Source organism: Brachycentrus maculatus, unplaced genomic scaffold (genome assembly GCF_059751285.1).
Source record: "Brachycentrus maculatus isolate JH-2025_06_01 unplaced genomic scaffold, ASM5975128v1 h1tg001215l, whole genome shotgun sequence".
NCBI classification, from domain to species: domain Eukaryota; kingdom Metazoa; phylum Arthropoda; class Insecta; order Trichoptera; family Brachycentridae; genus Brachycentrus; species Brachycentrus maculatus.
The window spans coordinates 1-19,565 of record NW_028281900.1 but is presented as its reverse complement, the minus strand read 5'-3'; the positions used below and the strand labels follow the sequence as shown (position 1 = coordinate 19,565).

The 19,565-nt window shown below is 37.8% G+C and overlaps 1 protein-coding gene across 1 annotated transcript; it reads right to left on the bottom strand.

Moving 5' to 3' along the window:
- Window positions 1–18,628: 18,628 nt before the first annotated feature.
- LOC148299277 (legumain-like) lies at window positions 18,629–19,166 on the bottom strand (the record flags this gene model as incomplete). Its single annotated transcript, XM_088276240.1, is given in 1 exon segment — window positions 18,629–19,166. A coding segment is annotated over 1 exon segment (538 nt), but the record flags the coding sequence as incomplete, so codon positions are not given.
- Between the last annotated feature and the right edge of the window lie 399 nt (window positions 19,167–19,565).

Below are 19,565 nucleotides of genomic sequence, written 5' to 3'. Positions count from 1 at the left end.
AGTTTCCAAGGAGGTGAATCCCTTGTCGACGTAATTGCCCAAAAAGATATATTAAAATGCTTACATTTCTCTTTCATCGGGGTAATCAAAGCTCTAGAAGAATCTCAACAGCTCGGAGTATCGACCGTAAATGCTTCCAAATATTTTAATGGGCGATCGGACTCCAACGAGCGATGACTACTTCGCCAGTATCTTTGAGGTTTATTGGCACAGTCGATAAATTTTATCTTTCTTCAGAGGGAAGAGGTTAGAGCCATTTAATCTCGATGGGGTGTTAATGGGCATTAATATTGCTAAAATATTGTCCAGGAACTCCTGGAGTCCTTCACTTTCATTGAAGGTGCTATCGCCATTCAATTCTGGCTGCATATTGTTCAATCTCTTGCTTTACTCCATCAAACTGTTCACTGGAACTCGCTGGACCAATAAGCTATGTTTGTCGCCTGTCGCAACAATTACTTGGCTGCTCAATCTGGTGTTCTTGGAGGAGTTTATAACACGGCTCGGAGTGAGATCCCTTCCATCTTGAGTCTTGCTCTTCTCTAAGCGAATGCGGGAGTTTGTCGACACATTTCTTTCGGAATCGTTTATTTCTCTCAATCCTTCTCTTTATCCTCTCTATTTCATGAAAGGAAGGGTTTATCTGCGAGACATATTTCTTTATCTTGGAGGTTAATTTTGCTGTTGTTGCTGTTGCTGTGTCAGTGGCTGGCACTGTGTTTGTTGCTGTTGAGAGAGCTGATGGATTCCTCCAGTTTGGCCTCCAAGTTGTTGCCCTAGTTGCTGCACTCCTCCAAGCTGTTGTGAATTTGGAAGTGTTTGGACAGGCAGGCATTTTGTCTTGAAGGCTGACAAATCAAGAGTAACCATGGAGTCTAAGGGCTGTGCAGTATATTCAGGCTCAAACCCTCCATGGATGTATAGTTTATAATCACTTTGTAGTGCGATGGCATGCCGATAGCGACTGACTGCATTAACTCTTTGCCATTATGCTGTTTCGGTGTCGTACATTTAAATGCAGGAAACTGACTCTTCGGGGTTGTTGGTCCTGCCTCCCATTATGATCAGTTTACTCCCCATGAAGCAAACCAAATGCTGATATCTGCCGATGGGCATATAGGTCTAAGATCGAGGAGGTGTTGCCCAGTCCCAAGTGCCATTTCTGTGCTTCACCAGTCCCCAAACATCATTTAATGCAGAAACTGAGAGCTCTCTTTGTGAGCCATTGTGATCTTTCTTGGTTTCTCTACGCCCTCCGTACACAACCATCATCCCAGCAACTCTTCCCTCTTAGCAAAGTGCAGCAGAGTGATAGACTCTTGGACAAGGCATTCTTCCATTTTCGAATTCGTATTTCACCCAGCTAAATGGGCCTCTCTGGAAATTGAGGAGCCACACATCGTTTTCCACTTTGCTGCCTGAGTTTCCGCCAAATATTATTAAGTAAGGCTTGTTGAATATCATTGTGTGACCGTACCTTTGCCCAGGTGTGCTATTCTTTGGGGCAACGTCGATTATCTTCCACGTTGGCTACTTCCGTAGGTCCAGCAGATAGAGTTCATCTTTGAGGAGACCTTGTGAGCCTGATGCAGCCCCTCCATACACAACCATTTGCATTTCACTTACAGATATTGCGGCATGTGCAGCCCTTTACGAAGGCACAAACGAATTTCCGAAATTAAGTTTCTTCCAAGCATTTGTGGCGAAATCGAATAGGAATGATTCGTTGGTAATAACAAACCTCCCTGAATAAATTATAAATTTTACCTGCAATTGAAACTGCACCGCCAAATAGGACTCCTTTCGTTTTGGATACCATAGTGAAGGTATGGCCGAATCTGGGAGGAGGCAGTTCACCAATAGTCTTTATCTTTTAGCTCATCAATTTTTTCATTCTTTCGAACCGTTATTTTTTATAATAATATTAATTGCCCAATCATTCAAAGAGTTTTGATTCATTTCTATCAATAATCGGTATTATATCTGAAATTAACTAATTTGTGAAATTAAAATAGAATTAATTAAATAGTTTTTAAGAGCAATGGGTTTTTGATATTGACGGATCGACGGTGGATTGTCATTATTGTTCTGTTTAATGCATTCAACTCTCATTGGCTTTGTTTGTTGGAGGGGATATACAGGCTGATTCATTTATTCACGGCTTGAACTTGTAATGTTATCGACTTGTAGTCAGTTATTTATTGTATTGCATTTTCTACCAGTCTGAGTAATAGCGTATCTCATGGGCTTTATGTTATTGCCTTCATTGTCATGCATAAATCTCGGTATATATATCCACATATCCACATATACATGCATATGGATATTCGCAATAAAATATGATTCTATTACTATTCGACTGATCTAACTTTAGATTCGATAGTCAGCTTAGATTCTTATTATTTTTATTGCATCATTAATGAACATCAGCGTTTGCTCAAGAGCATCCAACGCGTCATCACAGATGTTAGAGTAACTGGCACTTAGATCCACCACAAGGTATGACATTCTTAACTCAGATTACTGAAAAGTTAGATGACTTTCAACGATGAAGAGATGCGTGTGATCTGGAATGCACTTGGCCTTTATATTAGTAAAAATTTAAGGATGGGGAGAGGGGTTTCGATCCCTCGTTTAGGAGTATTCACATTCACTCCTCCCGAAGTTCGGCTCAAAGTATCCATCACTTTATTTAGGGCGTCACAAACGAGCAAGAGAGAGATCAAAAGCCAAGGCTGCCTGTTTTCCTAGTTAATAAATAATTCGTGAAGGGGTTGCTACTCAAGTCAGCAATCTTCTATCATCAATAGTTTGGCGCAGGTCTACGGCCATACGCTGCTTTAGGTGCAACAGGCGAGATTCCCGTGACAAAATTGAACATAATTGAAGTATCCACCTATGCCAACATGTCCAAAGATGCTGCAGAGATGGGTGTGAACAGGATCATTAAATACCTCTCGTAAAAACTCCTGTCAGGACAAAATGTTAACATTGAAATCCCACATGTCGGTCAATTCATATCTCGAAATATGTTGGTTGCTGTGAAATTTAACGAACACTTGCATAGATAGACGCGCACAGTCCTCAGCAAGAGCCTGGACGATCGGAAAAAGAAAGGAAATATGTTACTGACAACTGATAACCTAAAGAAATTCGCAAAGCTTTCAGAGATGAATCATAAACTTGCGAACTCCTCCGCAGATTTTCTCGAAATAGACGACAATGCCAAAAATTTCTTACAGACCGAATTCGGCTTTTACTCAACCGACAACAAAGAAGTCATGAAGAGCTCCTTAACTAATTTCGGAAGAAGTTTCGCCTCTAAAGAGTACGATACTCGCAATAGCTTGCTCAAGACTTCACAAATAAATCGAATGACAAACAGTGGGTTCCTGACAAACAAGGTCAAATCATTGAATCGAGAGTATAACATGGCACTCAAGATAGTTAAGTAATGGGTGATGAACACATGCAAGAATGCTGCAAATGTAACTCAGTTCTTATTTTTAGTCATTTAACGATTTCTTAGCTCTTATTGGCAAACAAAATTAGCTGATGAAATAAAGTTAGGTTTGGGAGGCCTGCAAACATATCTCAGTTGATATTACATAGCAGCAGGCAGCTGAGCTATTTAGGCTCCTAGATGTGAACAAGGATGGATTTGTGACAAAGGACGATTGGAATAAAGTCATCAAATTCGATACAAATGCACTCATTAAAAGCACAGTCTAAATAGTTCGAAAGAAGAATTTGAAAGCATCGTTAGCCTTAACCGAAATGGGACTCGCAGGAATTAGTAAAACAGACATCCACACATTGAAGAACTCATTAAAGATTCTAAACACAAAACTAACTGACGACCAAGCATTGTTTTTGAGCAGATACATTTCCAAAGGGAAATAGGAAGTTACAGTGGAGACAATTTTGTAGGTTTTGCAATTAAATGATTCTTCCAATGTCTTTGTGGATGAAGAGTGGCAATAGAAGTTTTTAAAGCGTCTTCGTAAGAAAATGCATGATCGCAACATAATGGAGGAAGAGCTTGAGAGTAAACTAAGGCTCTATGACAAAAATAGAAGCGGGTATATAGAACAAGCTGACCTGAAAAGTGTGTTAGGGGAGCTTGGCATTGCTCTGACTCTTTCATAGCTCGTCAAGATTGTCAAAATCTTTCCTATAAACTCGAAGAACCACATAAACTATCAAACAATCATAGAGAAGCTCTCCCTGACTTAAATCGAATAAACTGAGCCAATAAAGTATGAGTAATTCGTTAAAGTGCTCAAATAAAAGTTTTTGATGAAATAGCTGCCAATAAAGCTGCCCATTTCAGTCCGCCAACTAACAAGCTAATTACAGTCAGCGTTGTTCAAATCCGAAGATGAAGAGCATTTGATAAAGTTCGTGCGTAAACTGGATGTAAATCAAGATGGCGAGATCTCAGTCGAGGACATCAATGCCTACAAGTAGCAAATCAGAGTCCCTAAGGCTGTAAGTGCTTAGGACTCATGTCCACTTGCCATGGAGAACTTGGTGATCAAACTGCGGGAGAAGAGCATCAAGAAGAAGATTAGCCATTATGATCTGTTTAGGAAGCTTGACACGAATAAAGATGGGTTCATCAACTTCGAGGAGTGGAACCAAAATATCAACTCGATCCTATAGCTCACTGATGAGCAGAAAGAACTCCTGTTCAACTACTTCGACACACTAAAAATCAAAATGATTGACTATAAGACATTCCTGGGCTTCATGAATGGAAGTGGGGCTGCCAATGAGTCCGAGAAATTCGATTGGGTCGACCAATGCATGAGCAATATCAAAAAATGGTATCAATAATCCGGGCTGACTGTCGCAAAATCATTCAAGTTGGCTGATTCTGATGGTGACTGCTATATTTCTGAGAAAGACCTCAATACCTTCTTGATCGATAAAATAAAATATCAGCCACGATAGATATCGCATGTCAGGCTACAAAAAATACTGAAGGTGTTGGATACTTTCAAAAGGGCCAAAGTTGATGAAAATGATTGGGAAAGGTTAGTTACTGGAGAAACAAACCCAAATTGGGTCAAATAAGCCAAACAACAAATTGGTATTATACTCTCACGTCGGTACTCATCATTAGGCGACGCCTTCTACGAAATTAGTCAAGGATAGAATAAGCTAGTATTTTCCGCATTTAAGAATTGGATCGAGCACAAGAAGATATTGTCAGGCTTCATTGCCAACGAGGACATCATCAAAAGAATCTACTCAGAGTTAGATGTGCATAAAAAGGGCTATCTCTTAGAGAATGACTTCATTTCATCCTTTGGAACATATAATTGGAAATCCGAGCAAACTAAAGAGTTCTTACACAAAATCAGAAGCAAGTTTAGTAATTGCGAATAAGCATATCGGTGCATGAATGCCTACAGTAATAGCTTGATTGATTTTAACAGGTTTTTCAAGTTTGTGGAAGAACTGTTCGGAACGAGATTCAAGAAATTTGATGCAAAGAACATTTGGTAGAATTTGGTAGGAGAAGGCAATAGCCTATCTTTGGCAAACTTCAAAGATAAAGTAGGGCAGTAATGGTCGAATTCGAATAACCCTATTGACGCCTAGTTCCCAAAGGACAACTGGCAATACGAAGACTTCACCATAATCAAGGGAACTGCAATGCGAACATCAGAGCACAAATACGACGAAACTTAAAAATTAGAGGACCAAGTCACAAAGATTACCAGAAACATCAAGTAGATGCTGGCAGCGAGCCCTCGCACCTTAGAGCAAGCATTCGAATAGGCAGACACATAAAAAACAGGACGGCTCAACAATATTCAGTTTAGGAAGGCATTCAGGATCTTGAATATTGCGTTGACTTCGAAAGAGCTAGACTTACTGCTCAACTACTCTGACTATAAAGTTGACACTCTTATCAATTGGAGGGACTTCCTTAAGAAATTCAATCTTACTGGGGATTAAACCCAGCTAAAGAATAGGATGGAGAAAAGACTGCAGCACATCAGTGACCTCCTCCACTACTATATGATCACTCCGAAGGATGCTTACAGGAAGGTAACTATTTATATTAGCGTAGTGTAATAACCCAAGGACTGGCTATATGAATTTCGAGGAATTCCACAAGATGATGAAGTAAGTTTATTTGCAAGCAAACTAAACGCTTCCTGAGCTCTCGGTGCTGAAATAGGCTTTCGAGAACATCGACATCAGAAGGGATGGGATTTTGGATTTCCAAGAGTGGGCCCAGACCTTCAGAAACTTCAACCCTCCCAGCCTCCTGATGGGAACTGTGCCCGCCGCACAGAAACTCACGCATAAAACCAACAAAGACAAGGAAGCGGGCATTCCCATCAGGGAGAAGTAAGTACCACTATTTAAAAATTCACCGCAATATGAGTAGTTCATCAGATTTATTGGCCGCAACAGAAAGTACATTCAAACACAAATCGAAGCCTAAGTGGGAAAGTAGTAACGTCTGATACCCTTTGACGTTGTTAAAAAAGTCATAAAAAGTGCCGCTTCTCAGAGCAAACTGTGTTTCACTGATAACATGATCAAAAACTCGATCGCATTCAGCATGACTGGCGAAAGTGTAGACTACAAACTCTTAACAGATAGTTTTAAAGTCAGAAGTGAAGACTGTGTCGAGTTCCCCCTCCAAAAGATGTTCTGATTCATTCAGTAATCAATATATCCATCTGTTTGATATATATTAATTTGATGAGGCTATATCTATTATGAACAGAATCAATTTATACTTCACAATTAACTGAAATCACAGATCCTGATCCCTGAACTTACAGATGAATCACAGCCCCATCATCTTTGATATATGGTTTTAAATCTATGAGAGCTATGTCTGCCATTTTCTCTATTTTTTCAATTACAATTCCAGTGAGTCATCCTCCACGATCGATATTTCTGATTCGTGATAGTTTCTTTTATTTGACACCGGCAAGATAGGTTGAGAACTCTCCAACTGATCTTCTTCAGCAGTCTTAACATTCTTGCTAGTATTTCTCTAATAATCACTTTACTTGAAAAGCCTATCTTCATCTTAATCATCCTCTCCTTACTCTTCTAATAGTTGGCCATTGATGGGCTTCTTATAGTATGCTCTTGAGGAATACTCTTTTGTGCCCTTTGAGAGATTACTGCTTGAAAACTCATTTGAGGATTGGCTACCGGTCATAAGGTTCATTACTTATATTCTTTTGGTCTTTTGTGACTACTTGTTGTGAGTGTAGTTTTGAATGTGGATACTCGAGATTTCATCTAGTTCAAATGAATGCTCTCGATTGACTGTTAGTTTCGATATTGATTGGTCATCGAGCTCTATACGGTCTGTATCTTGTTTTACATCGTGCGTCTATCTTTGGGTTAGTCTTTAATTTATGGCAGCTGCGTATTCCTCCCTCATAAGCTCTGTCGTCTGCAGCATAATCCTTGATTTTTTGTTAAGCAGAGGTGAGAATGTGCATTTCGAAGCCTCTACTTCTTATTTCTATAGTTTCTATTTTAAGTGAATTTATGCCATCTTCCGCTTGAGATCGAGCAAGGCTTGGTTTCTCAGCATAAAGCTTTTGGAATCCCTATTCTTAATGGTTTGACTATGCTTTGATTCGAGTTGATCGGATTCAAGGCTGGATAGACTGAGTGCATTTTTAATGTAGTATAGGGGCTTCCTTGTCAGTTTCATTCTGTTTTGCATTGGCTAGCTCAATTTGTTGGTTTTTGGATGAAAGAGTGTGTGCTCGATATTTTATTAGTTTTATAGCCTTTTACGGTTTGCAAGCTCGCCTTCCTTGTATAGACGATCAAATAGCTATGACTTATCGGCTTGGCTGGTTGCATAGTTTAGGTGGCTGCGAGTACTCGGATTTGGCATCAGAAACTGCTCTGATTGATGCTTTTTCTTTTTCGTTTCCCCATATTTAATCAGCCGATCCTCCACTCTTCCGGGTTGGACTTCCAACATCTTTTTACTCTTTTCGTTAATCTTGGGCTCGAAAGTGAAATTCTAATAATGGTCAGAAATTCCAATGGATTTGGCCTTCATATACGCTTAAAAGCGCTAATTCCACGCATTAATGGGCCCTTTATGTTTCCTCAATTAAATCATTGTCTCTTAATTCTTCATGGTATTCCCCATATTCCTAATCTCACTCAGACTCTTTTCATATTCACTTTCTATCTTTCCGAGCATATCTTTTTATTGTTCAATTTTATTTTTCACTTTGTTCTGCCATTCAAGATTATACTTATAAAATGAGCCTTTGTGATGTTTATACTTCGAGTTTGGTATAATCTTTGCACTATTTTGTTTTTCTGTTTGCTATTATTGCTTTATTAATTTGAGCAGTTTTTCGAGATTTGCTGCTTAGGACTATTATTTTTGTAGGATTTGTTTATAGGACCATTCATAATATTGGTAGCCCTATGGCCGCTTTGTCGGATTAGAATTTGTTGAGAGAGGCAGACAATCTCCTTGAAGAATAAAGTTCATGTGTCTGTGTGCGTTTGCTTGTAAATATAATGAAGATCGTTATTTTATTAATTATTGAAATATTAAACAGATTTATAATAGCTTATTTCACATTATCAAAAAATATACAAACATGAAGAACCTCAACCCAATCATTTTTCTCGATATTGAAATAGGTCGCACAAAACTAGGACGCATCAAATTTTAATTACATTCGCATCTGCTTCCCCAAACTTGTTAAAGTTTTCGGCAGCTCTGCACAGGCGAATACATAAAAAACGACAAGCCCACAGGCTTCAAATAATCATGCTTATATCAAATCTCACATCAGGCAATCAGAGGTGGCGATTATCACAAAAATGATGGGACTGCAGGTTAAAGTGCGCATGGCAATGAGTTCATTGAGGAATATCTATTCGAGAATGCTGAATAAAAAACAAGGCACTTTCAGAAATTGTAGAGTAAGATGTGGGTGATTTCGATGGTAAAGAATGCGAATGGTAAAGCTGATAGTGTTTTCTAGATTTCTACTGAATGGAAGAAATAGTTTGAAGAGAATTTGATTCCTTTTGGACAGGGGCATGATTAGAATTCTTTTAAGGTGCTGAAGACAATCACTGAGGTGGCTGTAAATGAACACAAAAAGCCTAAAATACCTGTGATCGTCTATGAATGTGGGGAAATGTGATTGGTTTATATTCATCCTTATCTCGGACTGGTGCTGATATTTATTTATCAGTTTTTTAGATGAATAGATGGATAAATGGATAGATGGATAGATGGGATAGATGGATGGATAGATGCATAGATGGATAGAATGCGTGAAAATACAGTTTTAGTGTATCATACAATTATATGAATCGAATTTTTCTTCTTACAAACTGGGATTCTCGAAACTACAGTTAAGTACTTACTATTTCTTCTCTTGCATTGTGATAGGTTTGTCCAATCAGCCGAGCAGCTCTTCTGCATACCGATTCGAGCAGTCTCTTATCTGATTTCAAATCTGCTATTACTTAAACTCGTATATTGAAAGTTACTCGAGTCTTTTGCTCTTCTTCTTTCTGATTAATTATTGTCACCAAGATTCTAACTAACAGAATGATATTTCTAAGGGTTGGGTGTGCAGTTTTGTGTAAGGGAATATTTCTTCTACTTTTAAAAGCTCTTCATTATTTTTAATAAATATTGATCAGAGTAGGGTCTCTTACTACTACTGGGGACAGTTCTCGTGTTATTTTGAGCTTGCAGAATGTTTGTTTTATAACTATTGAGATCTCCGAGAGTTTCGTTTAAATGTGACTTCCGCCTGTTGGTCATTGTGAGGTATTTTTTTGATTAATGGAAAGCAGTATTTCTAGTCTAGAGGTTAATGTTTGGTGGGGGTAGTTTTTTTGGGGAGTATATTCTCATTATTTCCAATAAATATATTATCTCTTTGGGTTCAAGGAATTAATCTAAATAAATATTGGATAATCTGAATATTGAATAATCTAAATAAAATATATTTATATATATTTATATATAAAATATATATATATATTATATAATACAATAATCAAATAATTCAAATAAATACAAAACTACAAATAAATATTCATAAACTATTTACAAAATGAGTGCTTAATTGTTGAAACAGCTCAGAATCAAAACCTCGACGGTGAAGAGGCTCAAGAAAGAATACATTTCTTATGACAATGAGGCGAAATCCATCGAAGTCAAAATAAAGAATCTTGAGTAGGCATCGCATACATCAATGCAAGATGAAGAAGCCCTCATTAATATCAAAAAACATGTAAATAATAACTCTATAAATTTAGAAATAATTTCTCGACGAGTCAGTCGCAGTGTTGGCAAATGTGAAGCAAAAATTTATTTAGGGTTTTGAGACTTTAGCCAATTTCTTAGTAACTATGCTATAAATTAGAGCGAAAAGAAAGATGAAGAAGTCTTACAAGAAAGCTAAGAGTTAAAATAAGCCGAAACAGTTCTACTCGACACAGAGACCTTTCTTGAGGCAATCAACGACTGATTAGGATTATTCATGCGTTAAAAATGCAATCGAGCTTATAATTCACATATATAACACATAAATAACACTCAGATGCATGCATATAATTAGATAATGATATATTTTAAATGAGCGATCTCTAAGAACTACGCGCATTCGCACAACTCGCATAACAAACTGAAAGATACGAAGACATGTGCAAGTTCAGCAAATAAATAATCAAGAAATGTCCCTAAGTGACAGAAAATGACCGGAAACTGTTCGCAACGGCATTTCGCTGTAAAATATCAGAGAGAAGAACAGCATGGAGAGCGGTATCAGCATTGCTTTACAAGGAAAAACAGCCAATAAATAAGCCGACAATAATGTTCTTCAAAGAGAACATAGAGAAATAAATACGATAAATTTGTGGAGAAGTCATTGAAATTGTCAGCCAATTTATTTCCAAGAAATCCTAAAAGAACATAGTCGAAAAGGACAAAGAAAGATAAAAGATGGAATTGCGCAATAAGCTATAATTCTACAAAATAAAAGGAGACTACCTCCGATATCTGTGCGAAGTTGGCAAAGAATCAGAGTAACTTCATTATAATTATTCAGGATGAAGTCACTGAAGTAAGATTGCGAAAAAGCATATAGACAAGCAATGAAACTATTGGATCTCCCAACCATCAAAGACTCCATGAAAATAGACCCATTAAAATTGGGAATATGCCTTAATTACAGTGTCTTCCATTATGAAATCAACAACTCGATTTTGGATGCCATCGAAGTCTGTTAGAAAAGTTTCAATTAGGCACTTGAAGCAGTTAGCGATTTAGAAGATAGCCGCTTTACGGATTTAGTCACAATTCTCCAGCTCATGCACGACAACATTACAGCATGGAAAATATAAGCATAAAAACTAGTGAGATGATTGAATCATAAGATTAATATAATTATGCATTATTGGATGAAGATTGTGAGAAATATGTCTCATTTTGTGATGTTTTTGTGAGGAATCGTGAATTTATTGAAACTTTTGTCAGAAATTTATTGCTCGTATGCCTACTTACAGATTATTCAAGTGGTAACTTTGAGAACCCGCAAGCCTGACTGGATACTGATTACTTAGCAATAGCCGCTCTGATATGAATGCCGGCTGACAATATCAAAAGCTTCGCAGACCCCCATTGATTATTTTTCGATAATACGTATATACGTAATCTTAATAGTAAAATGATAAATAGCGAATACTAAGTGCTATAGATTTTAGGCGAAGGCAGCTATGGCCGCGTCTTGCTCGTTAAGCAGAACCAGCAGCTTTTCGCTTTAAAGAAAATGGCATTAAACCCATTTAAAATCGAAGAGTCATTTCAATAGATGTCTCTCATGCAGAAACTGAAACATAAGAATATTATTTCAATTCTGGACTATGCAGTGGAGGATGACTCAAGCTTATTGGTCATGATGGAGTATTGCGAGGAGAAAGACTTACTGACATATTTCCGGAAAAACAATAAATGCATGAGTGTTGAGGCAATCATCGATATTATGAAGCAAATTGTTGAGGCATTTGTGTTCATGAACAATTGTGGGATCATTCACAGGGACCTCAAACCTGAGAATATTTTAGTTACGGCCGAGGGCATTGTCAAGGTCGCTGATTTCGGTTGTGCGAGGATGATCGAACAAGTCTCTCTGTCTAAGCCAGAGTGTATGTCCTATGATAAAGGGACTGCTATATTTGCATCTCCTCAGCAATTGCAGAACTAACCATCTTCAGCCCGATGTGATGTATGGTCGATTGGGTGCATTATTCATTTCTTATACTTCAGATGTCATCCCTTCCATGGCTCTCAGATCGGAGAGATTATTCACAAAATAACAAGTTTAACGCGAGATAAAAAGTTCTCTCTCCCTTCCCAAACCGACCCAAGAATCACAAAAATTATCTCGCGGACTCTGGTCTACGCAGATCGCAAAAGAGCATCCTGGCGATAACTGCGTCTCAGTCGACTATTCACATCTCCCTTCATTGCTGATATCACCGACTATCTCAATTATCTCCTCCAGCTCACAAACATCGCAAACTGGATGACCAAATAATTCTGGAAAGTCCGTAAGGTCACCAGCACAGCACTCCCTTAATAATAATCACATTTATTCGCTTACTTTATGATCAAGTTTCAGTACAGTAATTCTCGAATGGCAAACCAAATAGCAAACAAATAAAAAGATTGCCAATATCTCTTCGATAGTGAGAACTATCGCACTTATGAGCCCACACAAATGCTGAAGGAGGAAATCAAATTGAATTTGAAAGCCAGCTAAAAATACTACACATAAATTAAACAGCATTTCTAGAAAAAGGGGATATCAGGCATCGTGTAGATTTAGGCCTAATAAGAGGAAGTTAATTGCTTCCGAGACTTAGATTATGCGATAAAGGCGTGCTACAGGATACTAAAAAAGGTGATGAATAAGTGCGAGTAGCATATCCGGAGTTCGAGGTAAACTAAGCAGATATTGGAAATGGAAACAATTTGGGTGATAATGGCTCAATGGATAAACTTCGAAAGAGAGTTTTGCTATGAAAGCAAACCAAATTTACTATGTGTTTTGAATTCAGGGGCGAGTTTAAGCAACTACCACATCATTCAGGAGCAGTTTAAAATCTATCAAGAGGGGGGGCATCTATATGATTTATAGGCACCCTATTTCTGAGTAGTAAATAAATGAGTGAATGAATGAATGCATCGCAAAAAGTCATATCATATAAGTTAAATTGCATAATTATAGCAGAATAAGTATGAAAATGCGAGAGCATAGGCTCTAAACAATGCGTGCATCCTTGTTTTCAGGGCCTATGGCATATACCAGGGTCTATGTCAAATAAATAAAGCTACATAATAAATAGTAATATAATCAGATTTGCGAGTTGTTTGGCAATCAAAGCTCCCTGGCTTCTATTAAGTAAATCATAAACAGCTTGATCAAAATGAGCGAGACTTATATGTTGGTGCTGACCCACATGACTGCCATAAACAGTAACAATATGTATATAATTTCCAAGCTGACAAGAAATGCAAAGACCAGCGCAAAGTACCATTTCTTGAGCAGTCCAGCAGCCTCCATCAAAAAATACAGTAAAACGATCACACATATGCTCCCGAAGGTAAACTGGCCCGCGTAGGAAAGAATCGGAAAGCTGATAAAATCGAGTATCTTTGAATTCTGGATGCAGACATCGCTCCAGTTTATCCCATTCATCATCAATGTGAAATGCGGTAGAAGTATCGTAAAGCTGTTATCCAAATATTCCAGAATTGCATATTCGTGGATGAAACCAAGGATCTCCACAATTAAAGTAAAGCCCATGAGCATTATCGAAAAGGTTATTTCAAACAGTTGTCCATGTTCATGTGTGACTTCGTTGATAATTTGCATATATTAGGCAGTTGTGATTTCTGAGAAGAAGTATGTGACGTAGCTTTATTTTTTTGTGTAGAATTAGTAACAGTTGTTTTAAACGAGGCCGATGCTGTTACGTGCCATGTAAGGACCTACGATTTGATATTTGAATTAGTTTTCAGCATAAGTTTTCAAGGCCGAATATTAAATGAGGAAGAGGAAAATTGTCATAGTCAGCACCGATATTCTTAGCAGAAAGTTATTAAGCCTTTTTCCGCTGGATGCAAACATGTTTGATGGTACACTCCGAAATTGAGTTATTAATTGCCCGTAATCTAAATATACAAATTGAATAATCCACTCATAATTCTCCACTCACCAAATATCAGGCAATCATTCGACAAACATTTAACGACTGAATAATAGGCAATAGACAATAGAATAATCGAATATTAGAATATACAGATTTCTATATTATTACAAACATGTCAAGTTACATATCAAAGCGACATGAAAACTTACCAGAAATCAACCCCCGAACCTTTTATTATGAAAATAAGCTGAAAGCTATGATTATTCAGGCCAACTCTCATGATTCTGGGTAAGAGATTGAGTGCCTCCTTCACTAATGTGAAAGATACGGGATGAACCTATATTTCAAGGATCTGCATAAGGTGCTCACTCTTAAGATGATCGGCCACTTCCGAAAACATACTTTATTAGAAAAAGGAGTCTATCTGCTTATTGAAGGCAGTGTGACATATGCTTATAGCAGATACAAAAACGACAGTAATCACAAAGAATATCTGTTTAGTTTAGCAAAGGAGGGTAACTTTTCAGCACTGAAGTACAGCCCCCACAGAAACATGAACCAAATTTACAGAGAAGGATTCAACTTGCATATTTAGAAGCCATACTCGATCATTTAATGTGACTCAACAAATGTGCTCACAATGAGAGACCACACAGTGCTCATCAAAATCCCCGAAAACGAACTATCACTCACAAAATTCTCACAGCTTCACCATCAAAGAAACGAAATCTGCCAGAATTGCAAGCTACCATATACCGGAACCAACTTAAACACCCCGTTAATATTTTTGGATATGAATTTGCATCATTATTTCCAAATCCGCAGGTTTCATTTTCATGATAAATTCTAATTGACTTGCTACGGGATTGTGCAAGACGGGGCGATAGTAATGAAAAATACCAACCATAAAATTGAAGGATTAAGGTATACTTTCTTATTTCCTGGGGTCGATTATTAAGTTTTGAGCGCATCACTGACAATTTTAGAGCTAGGTTAGAATCCAACTTTATTATTCAACCCGATTGTTCAGTAGTTTTAAAACAGTATCATCGATCGTTCCTGCAATCAGCCGCCCCAAACAATCCCCAAACAATCTTACTTACCATTGAAGCTGAATGGCGAGGCAAGGTCCTCAAAAGTAACTCAAAGGTCATTGGTCTCATTATACAATAATTAAGCTCCCTCCAAATCTATTCTGATAGCAAAAACTAAAAGCCGAAAGAAGCACAGTTCCTTCTTCGCTAAACAATACGATAAATATTTGATAGTTTCAAGTTCATTCTGTAAAGAAACTCTCGAAATAACCAAAAATATTATACTCAAATAAAAGTAGAAATAAAGCAGGGTTCTGTTTGATTTCAGTAAGAGACCAATGCCAATCTCCCTCGAATCTTTATGTCCTCATAAGCAGACCTAAAGGATGACATTAAGCAAGGACAGTTAAATCGGCATATCAAAAGATGCCAAAGATTCCAAAGATATGGAAATAAAATTTATTCCCCGAATCAAAAATAAAAAGAGACCCAAAAAGAAAGAGGTGGAAAACTGAAGAGTGCAAAGGCCATAGTTTTAGCCGAAATTCATCACATCGCAATCTATCTATATTAACTCATGAATTTACGAATTTATTAATATATTTTATTTTAGGGATAATCAATTAAATGCTGAACAAATTTCAGATGAATTTTACGTTGCAAAATTATTGAGTTATTCGTATTTCTTTTCGTTCAAATTATTGAGCTTTTTAACTAAAATTGTGAACCTCATACTTGCGACCTCATACTTGTGACCTTAATACTTACGTCTTAATAATATATGAACTGTTTGATAAACTAAAATTTAGAGATTACAAATAGGATCTCAAAGATTATGCAGCAAAGAGGCCATCTAAGAGGTATTCTTACCAAATCATCACATCAGCATATCAATGAAAAAAAAGACCCCCTCAAAAAGTTATAAAATTCACTGCAAATTTCGTAACTAAAACATATACTGCTTCCATTTACATTAAATAAAAATTCAAACAATTAAAACAATAACTTCGAATGTTTACCAAGCTTGCAACAACAAAAAACAACTATTAAGTGATCGACTATTTGCCAATTGCACACATCATCAGATTTACCATGCTACACTACCGATACTAATGCAAGTGTCACATAAGCGAGTATCACATAGATATAGCCTAAATAAATGTAAAGATTCGATCATGATGAGAACAATATATATCAAATCACTTAGTTTATAGTACTGGCCCATATCTTATCGACTTGTTCAGCTTCTTTAGTTCTTACTTGATGATGACCGATGCTTTCGGGAGACTATAGAATGGAATCTGTGGGAACATATGGTGTTCGGCTTGGTATTGCATTCCTCCCATCATGATCAGCCAAAATAGCGAAGTGTGTGAGTAGTTCCTGCAGGTCTAAACTTGATGGTCGATGAATGATGTCTCGATCTTATCGTTATATCTCTTCTATCTTTCGTGGTTACCAATGAGGACAAATGCGGAGTAATAGCCTGCGAGCAGTTGCCCAATAAAGAAATAGGCGATGTTGCTGCGGAAGTAGTAGAGTATCGAGTAGTTGATTAGGATGTTTAGGACATCAAACTTAAAATAAGCATGGGTTTACGTAGTTTTGGGTCTTGACTGCTGTGGTGAAGGAGTCGAATCTCCATTTCAAGTAGAGGAATGGGTACAGGTACACTTTGTAGTCGTGTTTGATATCATCGTCGTAGAGCTGACTATTGGTGAAGATGTGGTGCATGTTGTGTTTTGGAGACCACCACGCCATGCAGAACCCGCCGGTCAACGATGCGAAAACTCTGGCTACCATGTTTAGACTTTTGTTTCGAGTGTGAACCATCGAGTGGCTCATCCATCCAACTACTATCTGCGCTACTCCGAAACCAATAATGCTCAACACTGCAATATTGGTGAGACAAGCCATAAAGAATAGGAAGGTGACGAAAGCAATCAACGCTGATTAAATTTTCCAATTGATCTTATATAGATGCTAAACTTTGGCCAGTATTTTAAAATACTCCTGACCATTTTTTGATTGCTCTGCAGTTTTGATAATGGGGAAGGATTTGAGTATCTTTTCTGCCTCTTCCGAATGTAGACACCTTGGTTACCATAAACTTACTTGAAATATTCAGTAAAATCTTTCCTCTCCGCTTTCATGTTATCAATGAACTATTTCCCCCCTGGATGCTTGTGAACATAGCCTGTTGCATCGTACTCTACTCCATTATAAATGAAAGTGTAAACTTATTTGTTGTCCTTGCTCATCAACAATCTGATTATTTTAGATTCTAAATTTTAAATTTAATGTTGAATGGGATAGTTACGCGTGTACTGATCACAATACATATAAGTTATTTAATTAAAGGGGAGTTTATTTAGTTTTATACATCATTGATGGATTTTACTGAGTTTTTTGTGAGGATGGGAGTGATGATTGAGAGGATGATCAGGTTTCAATAGTGATGTATGCATCAATGTGCGTGAAAGTATGAATGCATTAATGCGAATAAAAGTATGAAAGCATGAAGTAAAAATGCATAAGTAAATGCGCAATTTGTGAATAAGCTTTAATTCATAGAAAATGTTATTAGATATGATGTAGCAGTAGTCGTCAAATTGGATAACTATGGTTATTGATGAATCAGCAGCGGACCTTTTCGATAATTCTTGACGCAGGGTATCTATGGCAAGCATCTGCGTACAATTTCGCATATCTGAGACCATAGTCTGAAAGTCTCCCGCATTTTTGTGTGTGGTTGTCCATAACTGCTCTCATGCACTCATAATTCATGTGTCTAGGAGAGTATTGGCCGTCTAGATTGAGCTCATCTGCCAGCTTATGGAAAATGCTGTCTAGTCTTTGCATGTCGACCATCTCTTCCCGAAGCTATCGCTCTGCCTCTGGAGTTCCTAATCGCTTGTATGTCTCAGCCAGGATCTTTACTTTCATGAGCCTACTATCGAAATTGGTGGATTTTTTTGTGAAGTATTCAGTTGGTAACTATCGGCGGAGCTGAATGAAGGAGAGCGACCTCTAGGATTGAGAGACTAAGAACTGGCTTAAAGTGTCACCCACATATGATATGTCTCCCCATTGCATCACATGGCTTAGGCTTGTCGCCAGCCTGATTGCCTCGAATTGACTCTGCAAAGTTTCGGAAGATAGGTCCATTACTTCACTATCTTCAATGAACTTGACACTAAACAGATCTCCCAAACACGTTCCGATGTGGGTTCCTTGGATCACATCATCTGGAGAGCAGTAAGTTCCCCACGAGGACTAGGTGGGATTGGCAGCTGATAATGCATAGATATTTGTGTCTGTTGGCAAATTGACAAACATCGAGCCTGACTCGCAAGACTAAATACAATAATCTATGAATTTACCTAGAGATAAAACACTATTTTCTTGTAGTTGCCCTACATTTCCTTGAAGGTGCTCACCAAGTGATCAGCGTATAGGTACTTGTTCGGGAATGCGATCAGGTTTGGGGCGCCGTGGTCAGAGAAGAAAATGAAAATGTTGTCATCTTTTGTGCTCTCGACTACCTTCTAGTTTCCCTTGCCGATCACTCCGCTCTTGTTTCCTTTCAGTACATTCAGGAAGACTTAGGGGTCGACGCTACTCCCCGAATAATCGATTTTAACTCCTTTTGATACGTCAACACCTGCATCTCCATAAGTGGGCCGATTAAAGATCTTCCCAGGGAAGGGGTTCCTTGTATTGTTTACAATATCATTATAGGCAAATGTGATAATCTTGTCAGCATCGAAGCCCTTCTGGATGAGCAGTTGGTAGGCATGGAACACATCAGCTTGATGCCGATAGTTGTACCAAGTGTTAGACCCAGCAACCAAAACTGCCCAGTTTGATCCTGCACAGTTTGAGGCCACAAGAAGCAAGACGAATGTTAAAAGTAAGTTCCTAAATTGCATTGAAAAATAATTATGATAGGATTATTGTCCATATCGACATAAATATACCGAATTACTTTGTTTCATTGATATTTCACAATAATAGATAACTATTTCTGAGCCCATAATGATCATACTCCCGATACTTATATCGCCGCAGCATTTGGCTTAATTATTCTTTAATGCATAAAAATAGCTTGAATAGGCAATGTGACTTCGACAAACTGAAAACTATAAGAAATAAAGTCTACAAATACAAAGTGTTCATGTTCATGTATCAATACATAGTATAATATAATCGCATGATTTTGAATATCGATTCGAAAATAGACGGCAGACCATATGTCAATATGGGGTTGGGGTTGGGGTTGGGGTTGGGGTTGGGGTTGGGGTTGGGGTTGGGGTTGGG